Raw genomic sequence first — 16,256 nt, 5'->3', positions numbered from 1 at the left:
TAGGAAGGCACCCCCACTGGGAGGCTACTATACCGTCTGTCACTGTTTTATACTCAAACACAATTGACAAAGCAGTCTGCGGCTGCTATGAGCTCAGCTCTGGGCAGTAACCTGTCAGAGCTGGACAGGCTGCTCCTGGAGCTCAACGCTGTCCAGCAGAACTCTCCCTCCTTCCCCACCACAGGTACACAGACAGCTTAACACATCCGACATAATTTTTCACTAGGTTTTGGTGTTTATGCTACCTAAGCGGAACTTCTCTCTTGTCTTTGCAGTATGTGTTTACTGCATAATACTGTGATGATATCATGTCCCACTGTCCTTTCTACCCACAGAGGAAACAGCCCCACCCCTGCCATCCTGCAGCATAACCCACTATGTGCAGGAGAACGGGGCTCCCCCTGACGTTATGGTGAGCCCTCCGTCTCAGGAGAAGACCAAACGGAACGGGAGGCAGGCGGTGGAGGAGGGCCGGCCCACTGTGGAGAGTCTGCTGGATGAGCTGGAGGGCTCTGTACCCACTCCCAGGTAAGCAGATTGGCAGTTACTCCTATTCAAAAATCACAGATGGACAAGGAGTTTGTCATCACCTTGAATTATAGGATACAAGCTAGCTAGCAATGAGATCATGTTAATAATCAACTGTAGCCTGTGTTTGGGTGCTCCATCTGATCACATATTAGGATTAAATGAAAAATGAGGAGGTCAATGTTGGATTGTGTGTGTGATCATGTTTTGTTTGTGTATTCTGCAGCCCCTCTGTCCTTCACAATGAGTTGGACTCTTCCTCTCAGCAGCAGGCCAGAATGTCAGCTTCCTGTGCCACACGTGAACTTGATGAGCTCATGGCCTCCCTTTCCGACTTCAAGGTGTGTGTGTGTCTGACGCTTGTCTTCTTATTACAGTGCCTTGCGAAAGTATTCGGCCCCCTTGAACTTTGCGACCTGTTGCCACATTTCAGGCTTCAAACATAAAGATATAAAACTGTATTTTTTTGTGAAGAATCAACAACAAGTGGGACACAATCATGAAGTGGAACGACATTTATCGGATATTTCAAACTTTTTTTAACTTCTTAAGCGCACCCGACACGCAGGCGTCCCATCTAGCCATCTGGAAATGCAAATGCGCTACGCTAAATGCTAATAGCACTCGTTAAAACTCAAACGTTCATTAAAACACACATGCAGGGTACTGAATTAAAGCTTCACTCGTTGTGAATCCAGCCAACAAGTCAGATTTTTAAAATGCTTTTCGGCGAAGCTATTATCTGATAGCATGCAACACCCCGAAATACCCAAAGGGGACATAAACAGAATAATAAGCGTAGCCGGCGCTACACAAAACGCAGAAATAAAATATAAAACATTCATTACCTTTGACGATCTTCTTTGTTGGCACTCCTAGATGTCCCATAAACATCACTATTGGGCCTTTTTTTCCCCGATTAAATCGGTCCATATATACCCTAAATATTGATCTATGAAGACTGTGTGATCAAGGAAAAAAACAGCGTTTTAAAACGCAACGTCATTTTTTTTAAATTAAAAAAGTCGACGATAAACTTTCACAAAACACTTCGAAATACTTTTGTAATCCAATGTTAGGTATTAGTAAACGTTAATAATCTATCAAATTGATCACGGGGCGATGTGTATTCAATAGCTCCACGTCTTGAAATCATGTCCGGATATTTCTCATCCAAAACATCCTGTCGGAGACCGGAAGAAATGTGCTCTCTCTTACTCGTTTGACCAAGAAACAAAGCCCAGGCAAATGACAAGACTGGCGACATCGTGTGGAAGCTGTAGGACTTGCAATCTCAGCCCCATTAAATTTGCTTTCCAATACACAATACAGGCAAGTGGCGCATTGATATATTTTTCAGTGATCAGATTTTCTTGCGCTTTTCGATGAAACGCACGTTCTGTTATAGTCACAGCCGTGATTTAACCAGTTTTAGAAACGTCAGAGTGTTTTCTATCCACACATACTAATCATATGCATATACTATATTCCTGGCATGAGTAGCAGGACGCTGAAATGTTGCGCGATTTTTAACAGAATGTTCGAAAAAGTAGGGGGTAAGCTTAACAGGTTTTAACAAATCAAAAACTGAAAAATTGGGCGTGCAAAATTATTCAGCCCCTTTACTTTCAGTGCAGCAAACTCTCTCCAGAAGTTCAGTGAGGATCTCTGAATGATCCAATGTTGACCTAAATGACTAATGATGATAAATACATTCCACCTGTGTGTAATCAAGTCTCCGTATAAATGCACCTGCACTGTGATAGTCTCAGAGGTCCGTTAAAAGCGCAGAGAGCATCATGAAGAACAAGGAACACACCAGGCAGGTCCGAGATACTGTTGTGAAGAAGTTATAAAAGCCGGATTTGGATACAAAAAGATTTCCCAAGCTTTAAACATCCCAAGGAGCACTGTGCAAGCAATAATATTGAAATGGAAGGAGTATCAGACCACTGCAAATCTACCAAGACATGGCCGTCCCTCTAAACTTTCAGCTCATACAAGGAGAAGACTGATCAGAGATGCAGCCAAGAGGCCCATGATCACTCTGGATGAACTGCAGAGATCTACAGCTGAGGTGGGAGACTCTGTCCATAGGACAACAATCAGTCGTATATTGCACAAATCTGGCCTTTATGGAAGAGTGGCAAGAAGAAAGCCATTTCTTAAAGATATCCATAAAAAGTGTCGTTTAAAGTTTGCCACAAGCCACCTGGGAGACACACCAAACATGTGGAAGAAGGTTCTCTGGTCAGATGAAACCAAAATGGAACTTTTTGGCAACAATGCAAAACGTTATGTTTGGCGTAAAAGCAACACAGCTCATCACCCTGAACACACCATCCCCACTGTCAAACATGGTGGTGACCAGCATCATGGTTTGGGCCTGCTTTTCTTCAGCAGGGACAGGGAAGATGGTTAAAATTGATGGGAATATGGATGGAGCCAAATACAGGACCATTCTGGAAGAACCTGATGGAGTCTGCAAAAGACCTGAGATTGGGACGGAGATTTGTCTTCCAACAAGACAATGATCCAAAACAAAAGCAAAATCTACAATGGAATGGTTCGAAAATAAACATATCCAGGTGTTAGAATGGCCAAGTCAAAGTCCAGACCTGAATCCAATCGAGAATCTGTGGAAAGAACGGAAAACTGCTGTTCAGAAATGCTCTCCATCGAACCTCGCTGAGCTCGAGCTGTTTTGCAAGGAGGAATGGGAAAAAAATTCAGTCTCTCGATGTGCAAAACTGATAGACATACCCCAAGCGACTTACAGCTGTAATCGCAGCAAAAGGTGGCGCTACAAAGTATTAACTTAAGGGGACTGAATAAATTTGCACGCCCAATTCTTCAGTTTTTGATTTGTTAAAAAAGTTTGAAATATCCAATAAATGTCGTTCCACTTCATGATTGTGTCCCACTTGTTGTTGATTCTTCACAAAAAAATACAGTTTTATATATTTATGTTTGAAGCCTGAAATGTGGCAAAAGGTCGCAAAGTTCAAGGGGGCCAATACTTTCGCAAGGCACTGTACCTCATGAAAAATCCTTTAGTAGATACCTTTTTAATTCTATATCTATTTTCCAATCTGATTATTTCTCTTTAATATCTTCCTTTTCTTGTGGTGTCCCTTTCCTCTCTCCTGCCTGTCCTGTCCTCTAGCCTGTCCTCGGCTCCTTGGGGTCTATGAACTCTGACCTTCAGCTTGATCAGGCAGGAACCTCCCCCAGCATCATTCTGGAGGTCCATCCACCTCCACGTACCTGCTCCTCCCTTGCTGCAGCTGTCCCCTCCTCCCTCTCACCCTCTCAACCTGCCTGTGACTCTCCTCTTTTCTCTCTACCTGCATGGGAGCTGCACATAGAGGAGGAAAGTGGGGACTCAAGGGGGGCAGTGTCCCCTCCACATCCCTCATTATCAAGCCCTCCCCCAGCTACTGTAACATCCCAGAGCCCTCTGTCATTTGCAGAGAGTGACCCAGAACCAAAAGTTGTCATCGACGTCTCTGCGACCATCCTGTCGTCTCGTCAGAAGTCTCTGGTAGCCCTCAACCACTCCAACCCTTCACTTAGCACATACCCAAGTCCTCCTAATGCTGCTAAACCATCACTGAACTCAGCCAGTGTCACCCTGGACAATATCCCCTTAAAATCCCATAGTTCATTTCTAGAACTTGGTACAACTCCCCCTACCGTTACCAAGAGCACCAGTCCCCTGACTGACATGGATCTATGTTTCTCTACTCCAACCACTACCGAGAGTCTTAGTCCTGTTCCTGTCTCTACCTCCAAGACTCCTTCACCTCTCCATGCTTCTGTCACCAAGAGTCCTCCTCTCACTGTTTCTAAAGACCCCTCACCATCTCTGGTCGCTTCTCCCAAGTCTCCCTCTCCCCCAGCTCTCACCAGCCCCACGATCTCCAGGAGAGTTCTGGAGCCAGTCCCTGCAGCTGAGCCCTCTCTGGATGAAGCCCTGGATAAGCTGCTGGCCATGAGTTTCACCAAGATGGAGAACGATAGAGTCCCTTCTGACACACTGCAGCTGAAGGGGGAGGCACCTCAGCTGAAGAGGGAAGTGGTGCAGGAGGTACACGAGGAGGTCATCATGCCCTTAGACAGAAGGGAGGTTCAGCCAGACACTACCGGGTGTACCCGGGATGGGGCGTGTACCCGGGATGGGGCAAGTACCCGTGAGGGGACAATTACCCGGGATGGGTCAGTAATGAGTGGACACATAGATGGGTACAGGGAGCTCATGGACTGGGCTGATGTGGAGCTGAACATGTGTCTCCAAGATGGACTGGATGGTAGTATGACTCCTTATACAGAGAGACCTTATACAGATGGGAGCATGACCCCGATGACTGAGGCCAGCTGGATGGATGAGTCCCTGGATGGCTCCTCCTGCCCTGGAACTCCTGATGCTGCCATGGACCTACCTCTGCTGCAGCCTGCCACCATGGACAGGGTCTCTGCATCTGGACATGTATGGGGCAGCTCTCACCACCACACTGTGCTGTTCTGCACAAACACACATAGAAACAACAGAGTTAAATGTCATTCATACAAAACTATCTTTCTGAGATGTCAGAAATGGCTTGGTGTGATACCAAAACATCTGTTTGACAAATTGTGTAGGTAGATACTGTCCTTAAAATGTGCACATCTGGATGTTTGCTGCTACTGCAGTCTCTTATTGTTGACTGCCTGGTAGTGATGAGCAATTAACCGAAATGTCGGTAATTTTTTTGTTTGTTTTTAACAACTAATTGACCAATGTCTGTTAAGTTTGAATACTGTTTTTATTTTAGTTTTTTTGTGAGTTTGAGGCCCAGTTTCTATAGAGAAATCAGATTACGCCCAAACTTTGCGATGTAGTAGGGAGTTGTAATTTCCAACAGGCCAATATTCTACATAGTTCAGCACAGAATACCTGGTAATGAACTACAATGACAATCTATTGCGCCCCCGCCTACTTGTCCGTTAATAATCAAAACCGTGATTATTTTTCAATGATCGTACCGACTTGAAAAAGCACTGAATGCTCAGCAGTACTGCCTGGCTGTGAACTTTGTTGGCATGTCTTGTTAAAACCAAACAATTTGAGTTGTGACTGCATCCTATGACTACCTCACTTGTTGCGTCAGCATGATGCCTGCATCTTGCCCAACTGTGTTCTGCTTAACGGTCAGAGAACAAATGGGAATGTGTGATGGGTAGGGGGTGAGATGGGAACTGAGCATGTAATACAGCATGGAGTGTGACTCTGAGCTCACTGACACATTCCTTTGGACATGCCTTTACCCACTGCTGAGAGATACACTTGAGGAGATGGCTGCCTTTGGCTTTGAGTGAACTGGAATGGTGCTTCCTCTGAACTGAACCACTCACCCGGTCTGTGGTATTGTAACTGGATCACAGTGGAGTCCTGATGCTCATTCTCCTTCTAGCTTAAGTCTGTGATAAGGCGCACCAAGGAGACCCCCAATGTGCACCCCATGTACCGAGAGGGTCACCCCCGGAGGGGGCGGATGGGCCCTATCATTGTCAACAAGAGCAGCTCACAGGACCGCCTCATAGAGGAGCTGCAGGGGAAGCTGGGGATTGGCCGATTGGCTGACCGCCGGCGCAAGCAGCCGGACGATTGGCTCACTGAGGGCGTCATCGTCATGTCCAAGCCACAGCGTTTCCGTGGCGATGGCGCTGCGAATGAGGTGGACAAGGTTGGCCTGGATACGATCACAACAGGATCACACCATCCCAGATATTATTATTTTTTTACCTTCTCAAGTTTCACTTTCCATTCTTTACCTTTAATTTTCTCTCTCCCTCTGTCATCGTCTGTCTCTTCTCAGATCATTATTCCCTCGGAGTCACCTATACCTCAGAGGAGGGTCATTTCCCCACCCCAGTCTCCCCCAGCCCCTTGTCACCCTCCTATTATAGAAGAACCCAGGAGACCACCAGCTGTTAAGCAGACCCCTGCTCCCCTACCTCCTCCCCCTCCCCCTGCCCCCCTCAACTTCCTCCACCCCAGGAACCCATCCCTCCCCCACCTCCTCTGGTACAACCCCCACCGGTCCCAGTACAGCAGCCCCCTGCCCCCAAGCCAGAGCCCCCTCCACCTGCTGTTCCAGCCCCAGTGCCCCCTCCACCAGTGCAGCCTGCACCACCACCACCTCCCCCCAAGGTCCTGGTGTCCATTGGCTGTCAAACAGAATACGACCCAATTTTTCCTCCAATGCAGGCATGGATCTCTCTACCTTTCTATTTCTGATATGGTGGAAATCCTTCTATTTCTCACTGGCTTCAGTTTCCTTTAGTTCACCCACAGTTTAGCTATTTGTTCAGATGTATTTTATGAGAGAATGCACTGTGCTCTGGTGTCCGTCCTCTCACTCTCCATCTTTTGACAGATCATGGCCCAGGGGAAAGGTAGCCCTGGAGGCCCCCCAACACAGGTCAACAAGCTGGACAACATGCTCGGCAGTCTGCAGTCTGACCTCCATAAACTGGGTGTGCAGACTGTGGCCAAGGGAGTGTGTGGGGCATGTTGTAAACCCATCGTGGGACAGGTGAGGGGCTTGGGTGGGCCATAGATCAGGCTCTGGTGGCCTTTCTAAGATCATGGTCTCGCTCTAACTTCAAGTTACTTTCAATTGAATTGCAGAGCTTTGTTGACATAGTAAATGTAAATATACTGTCTCTGTTTGTCCAGGTGGTTACTGCCATGGGGCGCACATGGCACCCAGAGCACTTTGTGTGTAGCCATTGTCAGGAGGAGATAGGTTCCAGAAACTTCTTTGAGCGTGACGGAGCGCCCTACTGTGAGATGGACTACCACAACCTGTTCTCCCCACGCTGCCACTACTGTAACGGCCCTATACTGGATGTAAGTAAACACCTATACTACAAAAATAACTACACTACACACAAATATGAACGCAACATGCAAAGTGTTGGTCCCATGTTTCATGAGCTGAAATCAAAGATCCCAGACATTTTCCATACGCACAAAAAGCTATCAGCCAATCTCCCACCTTCCATTCTTAAGCAAAATTCTGGAGAAATTGGTTTTCAAACCGCTTTTTTTTTTTGTACCAACTCAATTTACCACTAACTAAAATAATCTTTGAGCCAACACAGATGCCAAACAGCTCTCTGTCCTTGTACTCTTAGATTTAAGTGCTGCATTCGACACTGTTGACCATGATGTCCTTCTGGACAGACTGGAGAGGTGGGTTGGCCTCTCCGGTCCACTTCTAAATTGGTTTAGGACCTATTTAACGGGTCAAGAGTTTTTTTTTAACATTTATTTTAGTTTGTCACCCTTGGTGAACATAACTCCGATTTATACATATCACCTGTGGTGTTCCACAAGGTTTGATTTTTGGATCCGGTACTGCTCAGTTTATATGTGTTACCCCCTGGCAGAGTTCTCAGAAAGCACAGCATTGATTTTCACTGCTACGCAGGCGATGCACAACTTTTCCTTTCTGTGTCACCAGAGGGTTTCAGCTCCACGGATAAATGATTAGACGGTATTAGTGATTTAACTACTTGTATTAAAACCGGTGTAATGTGTGCTCTTCAACTCAATCATCAAGTTTGCGGACGACACAACAGTGGTAGGCTTGATTACCAACAACGACGAGACGGCCTCCAGGGAGGAGGTGAGGGCCCTCGGAGTGTGGTGTCAGTAAAATAACCTCACACTCAACGTCAACAAAACTAAGGAGATGATTGTGGACTTCAGGAAACAGCAGAGGGAACAACCCCTTATCCACATCGATGGAACAGTAGTGGAGAGGGTAGTAAGTTTTTAAGTTCCTCGGCGTACACATCACAGACAAACTGAATTGGTCCACCCACACAGACAGCATCGTGAAGAAGGCGCAGCAGCGCCTCTTCAACCTCAGGAGGCTGAAGAAATTCGACTTGTCACCAAAAGCAATCACAAACTTCTACAGATGCACAATCGAGAGCATCCTGTCGGGCTGTATCATCGCCTGGTACGGCAACTGCTCCGCCCACAACCGTAAGGCTCTCCAGAGGGTAGTGAGGTCTGCACAACGCATCACCGGGGGCAAACTACCTGCCCTCCAGGACACCTACACCACCCGATGTCACAGCAAAGCCAAAAAGATCATCAAGGACAACAACCACCCGAGCCACTGCCTGTTCACCCCGCTATCATCCAGAAGGCGAGGTCAGTACAGGTGCATCAAAGCTGGGACCGAGAGACTGGAAAAACGACTTCTATCTCAAGGCCATCAGACTGTTAAACAGCCACCACTAACATTGAGTGGCTGCTGCCAACACACTGACTCAACTTCAGCCACTTTAATAATGGGAATTGATGGGAAATGATGTAAAATATATCACTAGCCACTTTAAACAATGCTACCTAATATAATGTTTACATACCCTACATTATTCATCTCATATGTATACGTATATACTGTACTCTCATCTACTGCATCCTTATGTAATACATGTATCACTAGCCACTTTAACTATGCCACTTTGTTTACATACTCATCTCATATGTGTATACTGCACTCAATACCATCTACTGTATCTTGCCTATTCCGCTCTGTACCATCACTCATTCATATATCTTATGTACATATTCTTTATCCCCTTACACTTGTGTCTATAAGGTAGTAGTTTTGGAATTGTTAGCTGGATTACTTGTTGGTTATTACTGCATTGTCGGAACTAGAAGCACAAGCATTTCGCTACACTCGCATTAACATCTGCTAACCATGTGTATGTGACAAATAAAATTGGATTTGATTTGAATGGCTCACAACTTCCTCCAGCTAAATCAAGACAAGACCGAGGTGCTTATTGTTAGAGCTAAAGCACAGAGAGAATCTAGCCCCACATTTTAATTCACGGGCAATAAAGGTAAAAAACCAAGGTGTTATTTTAGATTCTGAACTAAATTTTGAATCGCACAATATGAATGTGACCAAAATAGTTTTTACCACCTGAGGAACGTTGCCAAGGTGTGGCTCTTTCTCTCTGACTGATACAGAGAGACTCATCCATGCTTTCATTACGTGCAGGCTTGACTACTGTAATGCTCTCCTGTCTGGTCTACCCAAGAAAGCCATTGCTCAACTGCAAAACACACAGAATGCTGCAGCATGGGTACTGACCAAGACCAGACTGAGAGCACACATTACACTGGTTTAAAGGTCTCTGCACTGCAAAACATACAGAATGCTGCAGCATGGGTACTGACCAAGACCAGACTGAGAGCACACATTACACCGGTTTAAAGGTCTCTGCACTGCAAAACATACAGAATGCTGCAGCACGGGTACTGACCAAGACCAGACTGAGAGCACACATTACACCGGTTTTAAGATCTCTGCACTGCAAAACATACAGAATGCTGCAGCATGGGTACTGACCAAGACCAGACTGAGAGCACACATTACACCGGTTTTAAGATCTCTGCACTGCAAAACATACAGAATGCTGCAGCACGGGTACTGACCAAGACCAGACTGAGAGCACACATTACACCGGTTTAAAGGTCTCTGTACTGTAAAACATACAGAATGCTGCAGCACGGATACTGACCAAGACCAGACAGAGAGCACACATTACACCGGTTTAAAGGTCTCTGTACTGTAAAACATACAGAATGCTGCAGCACGGGTACTGACCAAGACCAGACTGAGAGCACACATTACACCGGTTTAAAGGTCTCTGTACTGTAAAACATACAGAATGCTGCAGCACGGATACTGACCAAGACCAGACAGAGAGCACACATTACACCGGTTTAAAGGTCTCTGTACTGTAAAACATACAGAATGCTGCAGCACGGGTACTGACCAAGACCAGACTGAGAGCACACATTACACCGGTTTAAAGGTCTCTGTACTGTAAAACATACAGAATGCTGCAGCACGGATACTGACCAAGACCAGACAGAGAGCACACATTACACCGGTTTTAAGATCTCTGCACTGACTGCCTGTGAGTTTTAGAAGTAATTTTAAGATTATTCTATTGGTTTTTAAATCAATCCACGATTGTGCAGCCCAATACATGTCAGACATGCTTTTAAGTTACGTACCTAGTAGGTCCCCCAGGTCCTCTGACACTTGCCTTTTAACTATCCCAAAGCCTAGAACCAAGAGACATGGAGAGGCAGCCTTTAGTTATTATGCCCCTGGCTTCTGGAATAGCCTGCCAAAGAACCTGAGGGGGGCCGAAGCTTTGGACATATTTAATTAAAGATCTTGAAATGTATATTTTAGTCATCCTTTTTGTTTTTTTTCTCGTTTTGTTGTGTAGTAAATATTTCATATTTGATTTTTGTTGTTTTTAATTTTTCCTGTAAAGCACATTGCTTTGCATTTAATGCTTGACTTGATTTGTTCGGTGTATATTATTTCAACTTAGGCAGTCCAAAGATCCAGTCTAGCAATGGCAGCTAGCATAGAGTAACTGTTCCTATGTTTACAGAAAGTTGTCACTGCGTTGGACAAGACATGGCATCCTGAACACTTCTTCTGTGCTCAGTGTGGATCATTCTTTGGCCCAGAAGGTGAGTTTTACCCATTCTTGGAGCTCACTTGAAATGACCATTTATAGAGTCGGGTGCAGAACTCATGATCTGTATGCGTCTCCTGAAGGCTTCCATGAGAAGGATGGGAAGGCGTACTGTAGGAAGGACTACTTTGACATGTTTGCACCGAAATGTGGCGGCTGTGCCCGAGCCATTCTGGAGAACTACATCTCTGCGCTAAACTCCCTTTGGCATCCAGAGTGCTTTGTCTGCAGGGTCTGTAATCGGCCTATTTCCCTTTATATAAAGGCATTCATGTTGAAGTCTCCTGACTTGTACTTACTCATTACTCTCCTCTCTCTCTCTGGGTATGCAGGAGTGCTTCACCCCATTTGTGAATGGGAGTTTCTTTGAGCATGATGGGCAGCCCTACTGTGAGGTGCACTACCACGAGCAGCGAGGCTCCCTCTGCTCGGGTTGTCAGAAGCCCATCACCGGCCGCTGCATCACAGCCATGGGCAGGAAGTTCCACCCGGAGCACTTTGTTTGTGCCTTCTGCCTCAAGCAGCTCAACAAGGGCACCTTCAAGGATCAGAACGACAAGCCCTACTGCCAGGGCTGCTTTGTGAAGCTCTTCAGTTAGGGAGTGTGTGGCTCACAAGCTTGTATCAGAAAGTGTCTGTGTAGCTCTGGTAGTGTGTGCAAATCAGATTGTGTGTGTTTGAATTGTTTTAGAGGGATGTCTGTATACTGACGATGTGAATGGTGAAAGTGTGTGTGTGTTTCAGGTAGTATGTGTGTGAGATTCCAGCATTCTCTTTTTGGCCCTTGAAGTGTAATGGACAATTGGATCAGGTCTCTGCCTGTGCGCTTTCCGTGATGCTCAGAATAGTGTGATTTCAAACCCAAATGGTTTTGCTTTGCTTTTGTAGTCCGGGTAAATGCTTACTGAACACTGTAAGAACACATGGGATGCGTATATGGAAGTGTTTTGAGGTTGCTGCTCACTGGTTGAGTGTCTCTTGAAAACCATTTGAAATGTGACATGTTACTAGATCAGGGAGATGTTGACCTGTCTTTTTTTATCAGCTGAGGCCTTTTTTCAACTGCTAAAGCAAAGGCCTCGGTGAGAGTTCTTTAATTTGCTGTCTGAGTAACAGAGAACAGATGCATATAATGATGTCATTGTAGCTTTGACTGGAAATAGGCTGTGGGTCAGTCATTATTTTAGTACTTGTGAAGAACATGGTTGTGTCATCAGACCCTTGTGGACTCATTTTCACACACGGCCTTGTGACACACAATCATTAACACCTCCACACAAGCATTTGGTGTTTGACAAACATACGAATGCTGACATGTTACAATTTAGATTTAATGTATATTGGAATGTTTCTATAAAATGTATGTGAAAAAGATGAATTTACAACAAATAATATTTGACTCCCTCTGTTTGGGAAATTGGAGTCACATATAACGCCAAATGGGGAGATGGATAATGTTACTTTGTCACCTTCTCCACTGCCCACTCAGTCCTCTAGAGCTTAACCGTTAGTTGGACTGGTTTGGACTTTCCTTTATGTTCAGAAAGTGCTGATGCAGTATAAAAGAGTATGCCACTATAAACAATTGAATTGATTCTGCATACAGGAAACAGTTGCATTTTACTGTGAGAATACTGTATACAAAGCGCTGGTCAGTTAATAGTTTGAATAACCACTCATTAAGAGAAATCCTCTTAGAAATTTCAAAGCATAGATGCTTTTCTATTTTTCAAGATCTGTGAAGTTACTGTGCATTGAGTTTGACTTTTTGTAAAATAAATAGAATACTGCACAAGGCCCCTTACGTATGTACACACAGATTCTATGCAAACAATACTGTGTGCAGCTGCAAACATTTAACTCAACAACCCTCTTGACTCTATCCAAGTGATGCTTTCAAGGAATATGCCTATCTATTTTCTGTACCAATATATCAATGCAATGTCTTTTACACTGGGGAGACCAGCAAGGAATCCTACTGTTTATAGACTGGGAGTCCTGGACTATCTCTTCAGATTTCTGTCAGTGTGAGTCCACTGGATAATGTGTGTTGATATTGGTCTGAGAGTGTGCACTGTGCAGGATCTACTGTACACCAGTTGTGTTTGTGGACTTGTATTCTTATCCATCACATAATTGTATTGGGTCTGTATCTTGTTCAGGGATTTACACCCAGAGCTTGTAAATCTCTGTTCATTGTTTTATTTAAATCATTTAACTATTTGTCTACTCAGAATCATTGTAGTTGGCAGTTATTTAACCAAAGTGACTTTTTTTTTTAATTGAAATTGTGTCCCTTGTCACCTTTTCATTTTATATGTCATAGTGCTGAATAATGAGCCAACTCATTTCATGGGTAGATTTTTGTTGTTGTATAGCCTAAGTGTATAGTATTTGTGATAAGTTTTCCTTTGGCGAAACAAAGGCAATTTCTCCCTGGCCTTGACATGAGAAACACTATTCACACCACTTCGATACAGCTATGACCAGAAGTGACTTTTCGTAGCAGGTTAGGAAAGGGGTTAGGGTTAGCGAAAATGCTCTCCTAACCTGCTATGAAAGCCACTTCTGTTTGTTGCTGTATCGAAATGGCATGGAAAGAGTGTCTGGTGGAGTGAAATTATACAGGTGGTGGCTCTTTTGATGGCCCTTGCTATAATTAATCTTTGGGACGTCCCAACTCTGACGTTAACCATTTTACGTTTCATCTTCAATGGGGTAAGGCTTGGGTATGGACGTTGCAGGGATCCCAGTTTGCAATAACATTTTGAAACTCATCTTTGCAGGAAATTCACAACCCAGTTAACTCGGCACATACTGTTGTAGAGGGTAAATCTCAATTGATTGTTTTTACTGTCATCCTTCCTTCCTTTTTTTCTCTCTAAACGTTCCACACACAAAGGGCAAAATAGTAGGATAGGGTTATATCAAAACGGGCCACACTCGTTTGATGCCACTTCAATACGGCTTCGATACAGCTACGACCGGAAGTGATTTCCGTAGTAGGTTGGGAGTGCGCTTTCGCTAGGGACCCTGGAGAGGAAGAGGCGAAGCGATAGGTTTTACTCCGCCCAAAATCTGTCCACGAAAATAAGACCATGAAGTGATAGATAGAAACCTATCAAATTGGCAACAGCTTTTCATTAAAATATTCTAAAATCCGCATTAAAATAATATGCGCATTTCGAGATGTTTCCATCAAATAAAGTTGTCGCAGAATAAAAGGCTGTGCGTGATGACGTAGTGCACATTACAAAAACACTTTAATTGATTTCGATCGCATTTTCAACTCTAAGGTGGTTTTGCCACAACAACATGAGTTATAGCGAATGCGCCCACTCTGGTCTTGGCATGTGTGCTCAAACCAACAGCTCGCAGTGCGGGTAGGCTACTTATACGATGAGGTTATTGTGAATAAGAGAGTGATCCTTTTTATTTGTCAAACGGCAGCCAAGCATCGGTCATCATGTCACCAGAATAAGACCCTCGATATTCATTGGAAAGCAGCATCAAGCTCATCACCGTGCACTTTCACCACCCTGTGCAATTCCTTATTTATTTAATCTATAGCCTAAAAACTGCATGGTTTCCCAGGTTATAGTGGGAGGACAACACAACCTATCACCGCGCCACTCCAAAATTACTTCGAAATGTTGGTTATTATATAAATATTTGGGCATAATGGCGTTTCCACACATTTCTCGCATAATTTATTTTACTGACACAAAAAGATCCCACCTTGTCTAGCGTATATTGTTTTGTCAACATTGGGAAAGTTTACCGACAAATTAGATGTTTCCATCAACAACCTGGCCTGTCATGACTTTTTTTTTATCCGACATGTATTTTACAAGCATAAAAAGGTTGGATGGAAACCTGGTTAATGAAAGTGGTGACTTTGGTCAACAAGAAGAAAATATACTACTTTAAAATGGAGATACAAAAACGAGTTCTCTATCTCCACGGTCTGTTGTTCACAAGCGTGTATCTGCCCTCTCATTATCAAGAATGGTTACACATCTCGTCTCCTCCAGCCTGCCTTCCATCTTTGAGCACATTTTTTTATAAAAAAATAATAATTACACTTATTTAATTAGGCAATTCAGTTAACAACAACTTCTTTACAATGATGGCATGTTAGAGTGGATCACTTTTGTCAAGTCCAATACCATTTTGCCGATCATCTCCTTTAAAAGAGTGTTGTATTCTGGCGATAAAAATTGTCCGACTTCTCGACTGCATGAACTTTACAAATATCATGTAATCAAAGGCCAAAGTTTCTGCAGTTGCTCTTCACCAACTTCATCCTGCAGGATCACCTGCATTGTAGGATGTTCTATTGTCAACCAATCATTAGGGTGTTTTTGTTTGACCAACGCAAACGTGATCAAACTAGTTTCAAGATTTAATGTCATGTGCCCAAGTACAGTGAAATGCCTTTCTTGCAAGCGCCAAACACAATGCAGTAATCAATATCAATGTAGCACTGAAAACAACAAGGTAGAACAAAAACACACAATAAATAAAAATAAGAAAACGAGAAAGTAAGAAGCTATATTCAGGGTCAGTTAGTAAACCATATTTACAATGTGAGGGATACTGGAGTGATAGAGGTAGATATGTATAGGGGTAAGGTGACTAGGCATCAGGATACTGTATGGTAAACAGAGTAGCAGCAGCACAAATGATGATTGTATGTTGTTTTTATTGTTTTTATTTACTTTTCTTTTTTTTGCCACCAGGATTTCTACTTGCACATCACCATCTGCTCATCTATCACTCCAGTGTTCATTTGCTAAATTGTAATTACTTTGCTACTATGGCCTATTTATTGCCTTACTTCCTCACGCCATTTGCACACACTGTATATAGACTTTCTTGTTTTTCTATTGTGTTATTGACTGTACGCTTGTTTATTCCATGTGTAACTCTGTGTTGTTGTTTGTATCGCACTGCTTTGCTTTATCTTGGCCAGGTTGCAGTTGTAAATGAGAACTTATTCTCAACTAGCTTACCTGGTTAAATAAAGGGGAAATAGAAAAATAATAAAAATTGTGTCTATAAGTGTGTGTGCATGTTATGTGTATGTTGGAGTGTCATTGTGAGTGAGTGTGTAGAGTCCTGTGAGTGTGATTTTTTTAAACACA

At 43.9% G+C, this 16,256-nt stretch overlaps 1 protein-coding gene across 2 annotated transcripts; it reads left to right on the top strand.

Moving 5' to 3' along the window:
- The first annotated feature begins 78 nt into the window (after positions 1–78).
- Positions 79–13,345, top strand: LOC118393088 (paxillin-like). Of its 2 annotated transcripts, XR_008063893.1 has the most exons (9): positions 79–184; positions 336–528; positions 755–869; positions 3,695–5,017; positions 5,982–6,254; positions 6,387–6,778; positions 6,948–7,106; positions 7,250–7,423; positions 11,023–11,104. XR_008063893.1 is itself a non-coding variant. In XM_035785383.2 (8 exons), exons 1-8 carry the CDS (start codon positions 88–90, stop codon positions 11,706–11,708), a joined length of 1,236 nt encoding a protein of 411 aa, XP_035641276.1. In that variant the 5' UTR covers positions 79–87; the 3' UTR covers positions 11,709–13,345. The 2 variants fall into 2 exon arrangements, 1 of the variants encoding a protein (XP_035641276.1); XM_035785383.2 differs by lacking the exons at positions 3,695–5,017; positions 5,982–6,254; positions 6,387–6,778 and adding exons at positions 11,193–11,341; positions 11,442–13,345.
- Positions 13,346–16,256: the final 2,911 nt, after the last annotated feature.

Source organism: Oncorhynchus keta, chromosome 14 (assembly GCF_023373465.1).
Source record: "Oncorhynchus keta strain PuntledgeMale-10-30-2019 chromosome 14, Oket_V2, whole genome shotgun sequence".
NCBI lineage: Eukaryota > Metazoa > Chordata > Actinopteri > Salmoniformes > Salmonidae > Oncorhynchus > Oncorhynchus keta.
This window is presented reverse-complemented; position numbering and strand designations above follow the sequence as displayed.

Excerpts from the sequence above, each read along its gene's own strand:
- LOC118393088 (XM_035785383.2), top strand. The coding sequence starts at position 88 with ATGAGCTCAGCTCTGGGCAGTAACCTGTCAGAGCTGGACAGGCTGCTC. Across the intron at positions 529-754 it reads GGCTCTGTACCCACTCCCAG|CCCCTCTGTCCTTCACAATG; the intron begins GTAAGCAGATTG and ends TGTATTCTGCAG. Across the intron at positions 7,424-11,022 it reads GTAACGGCCCTATACTGGAT|AAAGTTGTCACTGCGTTGGA; the intron begins GTAAGTAAACAC and ends CTATGTTTACAG.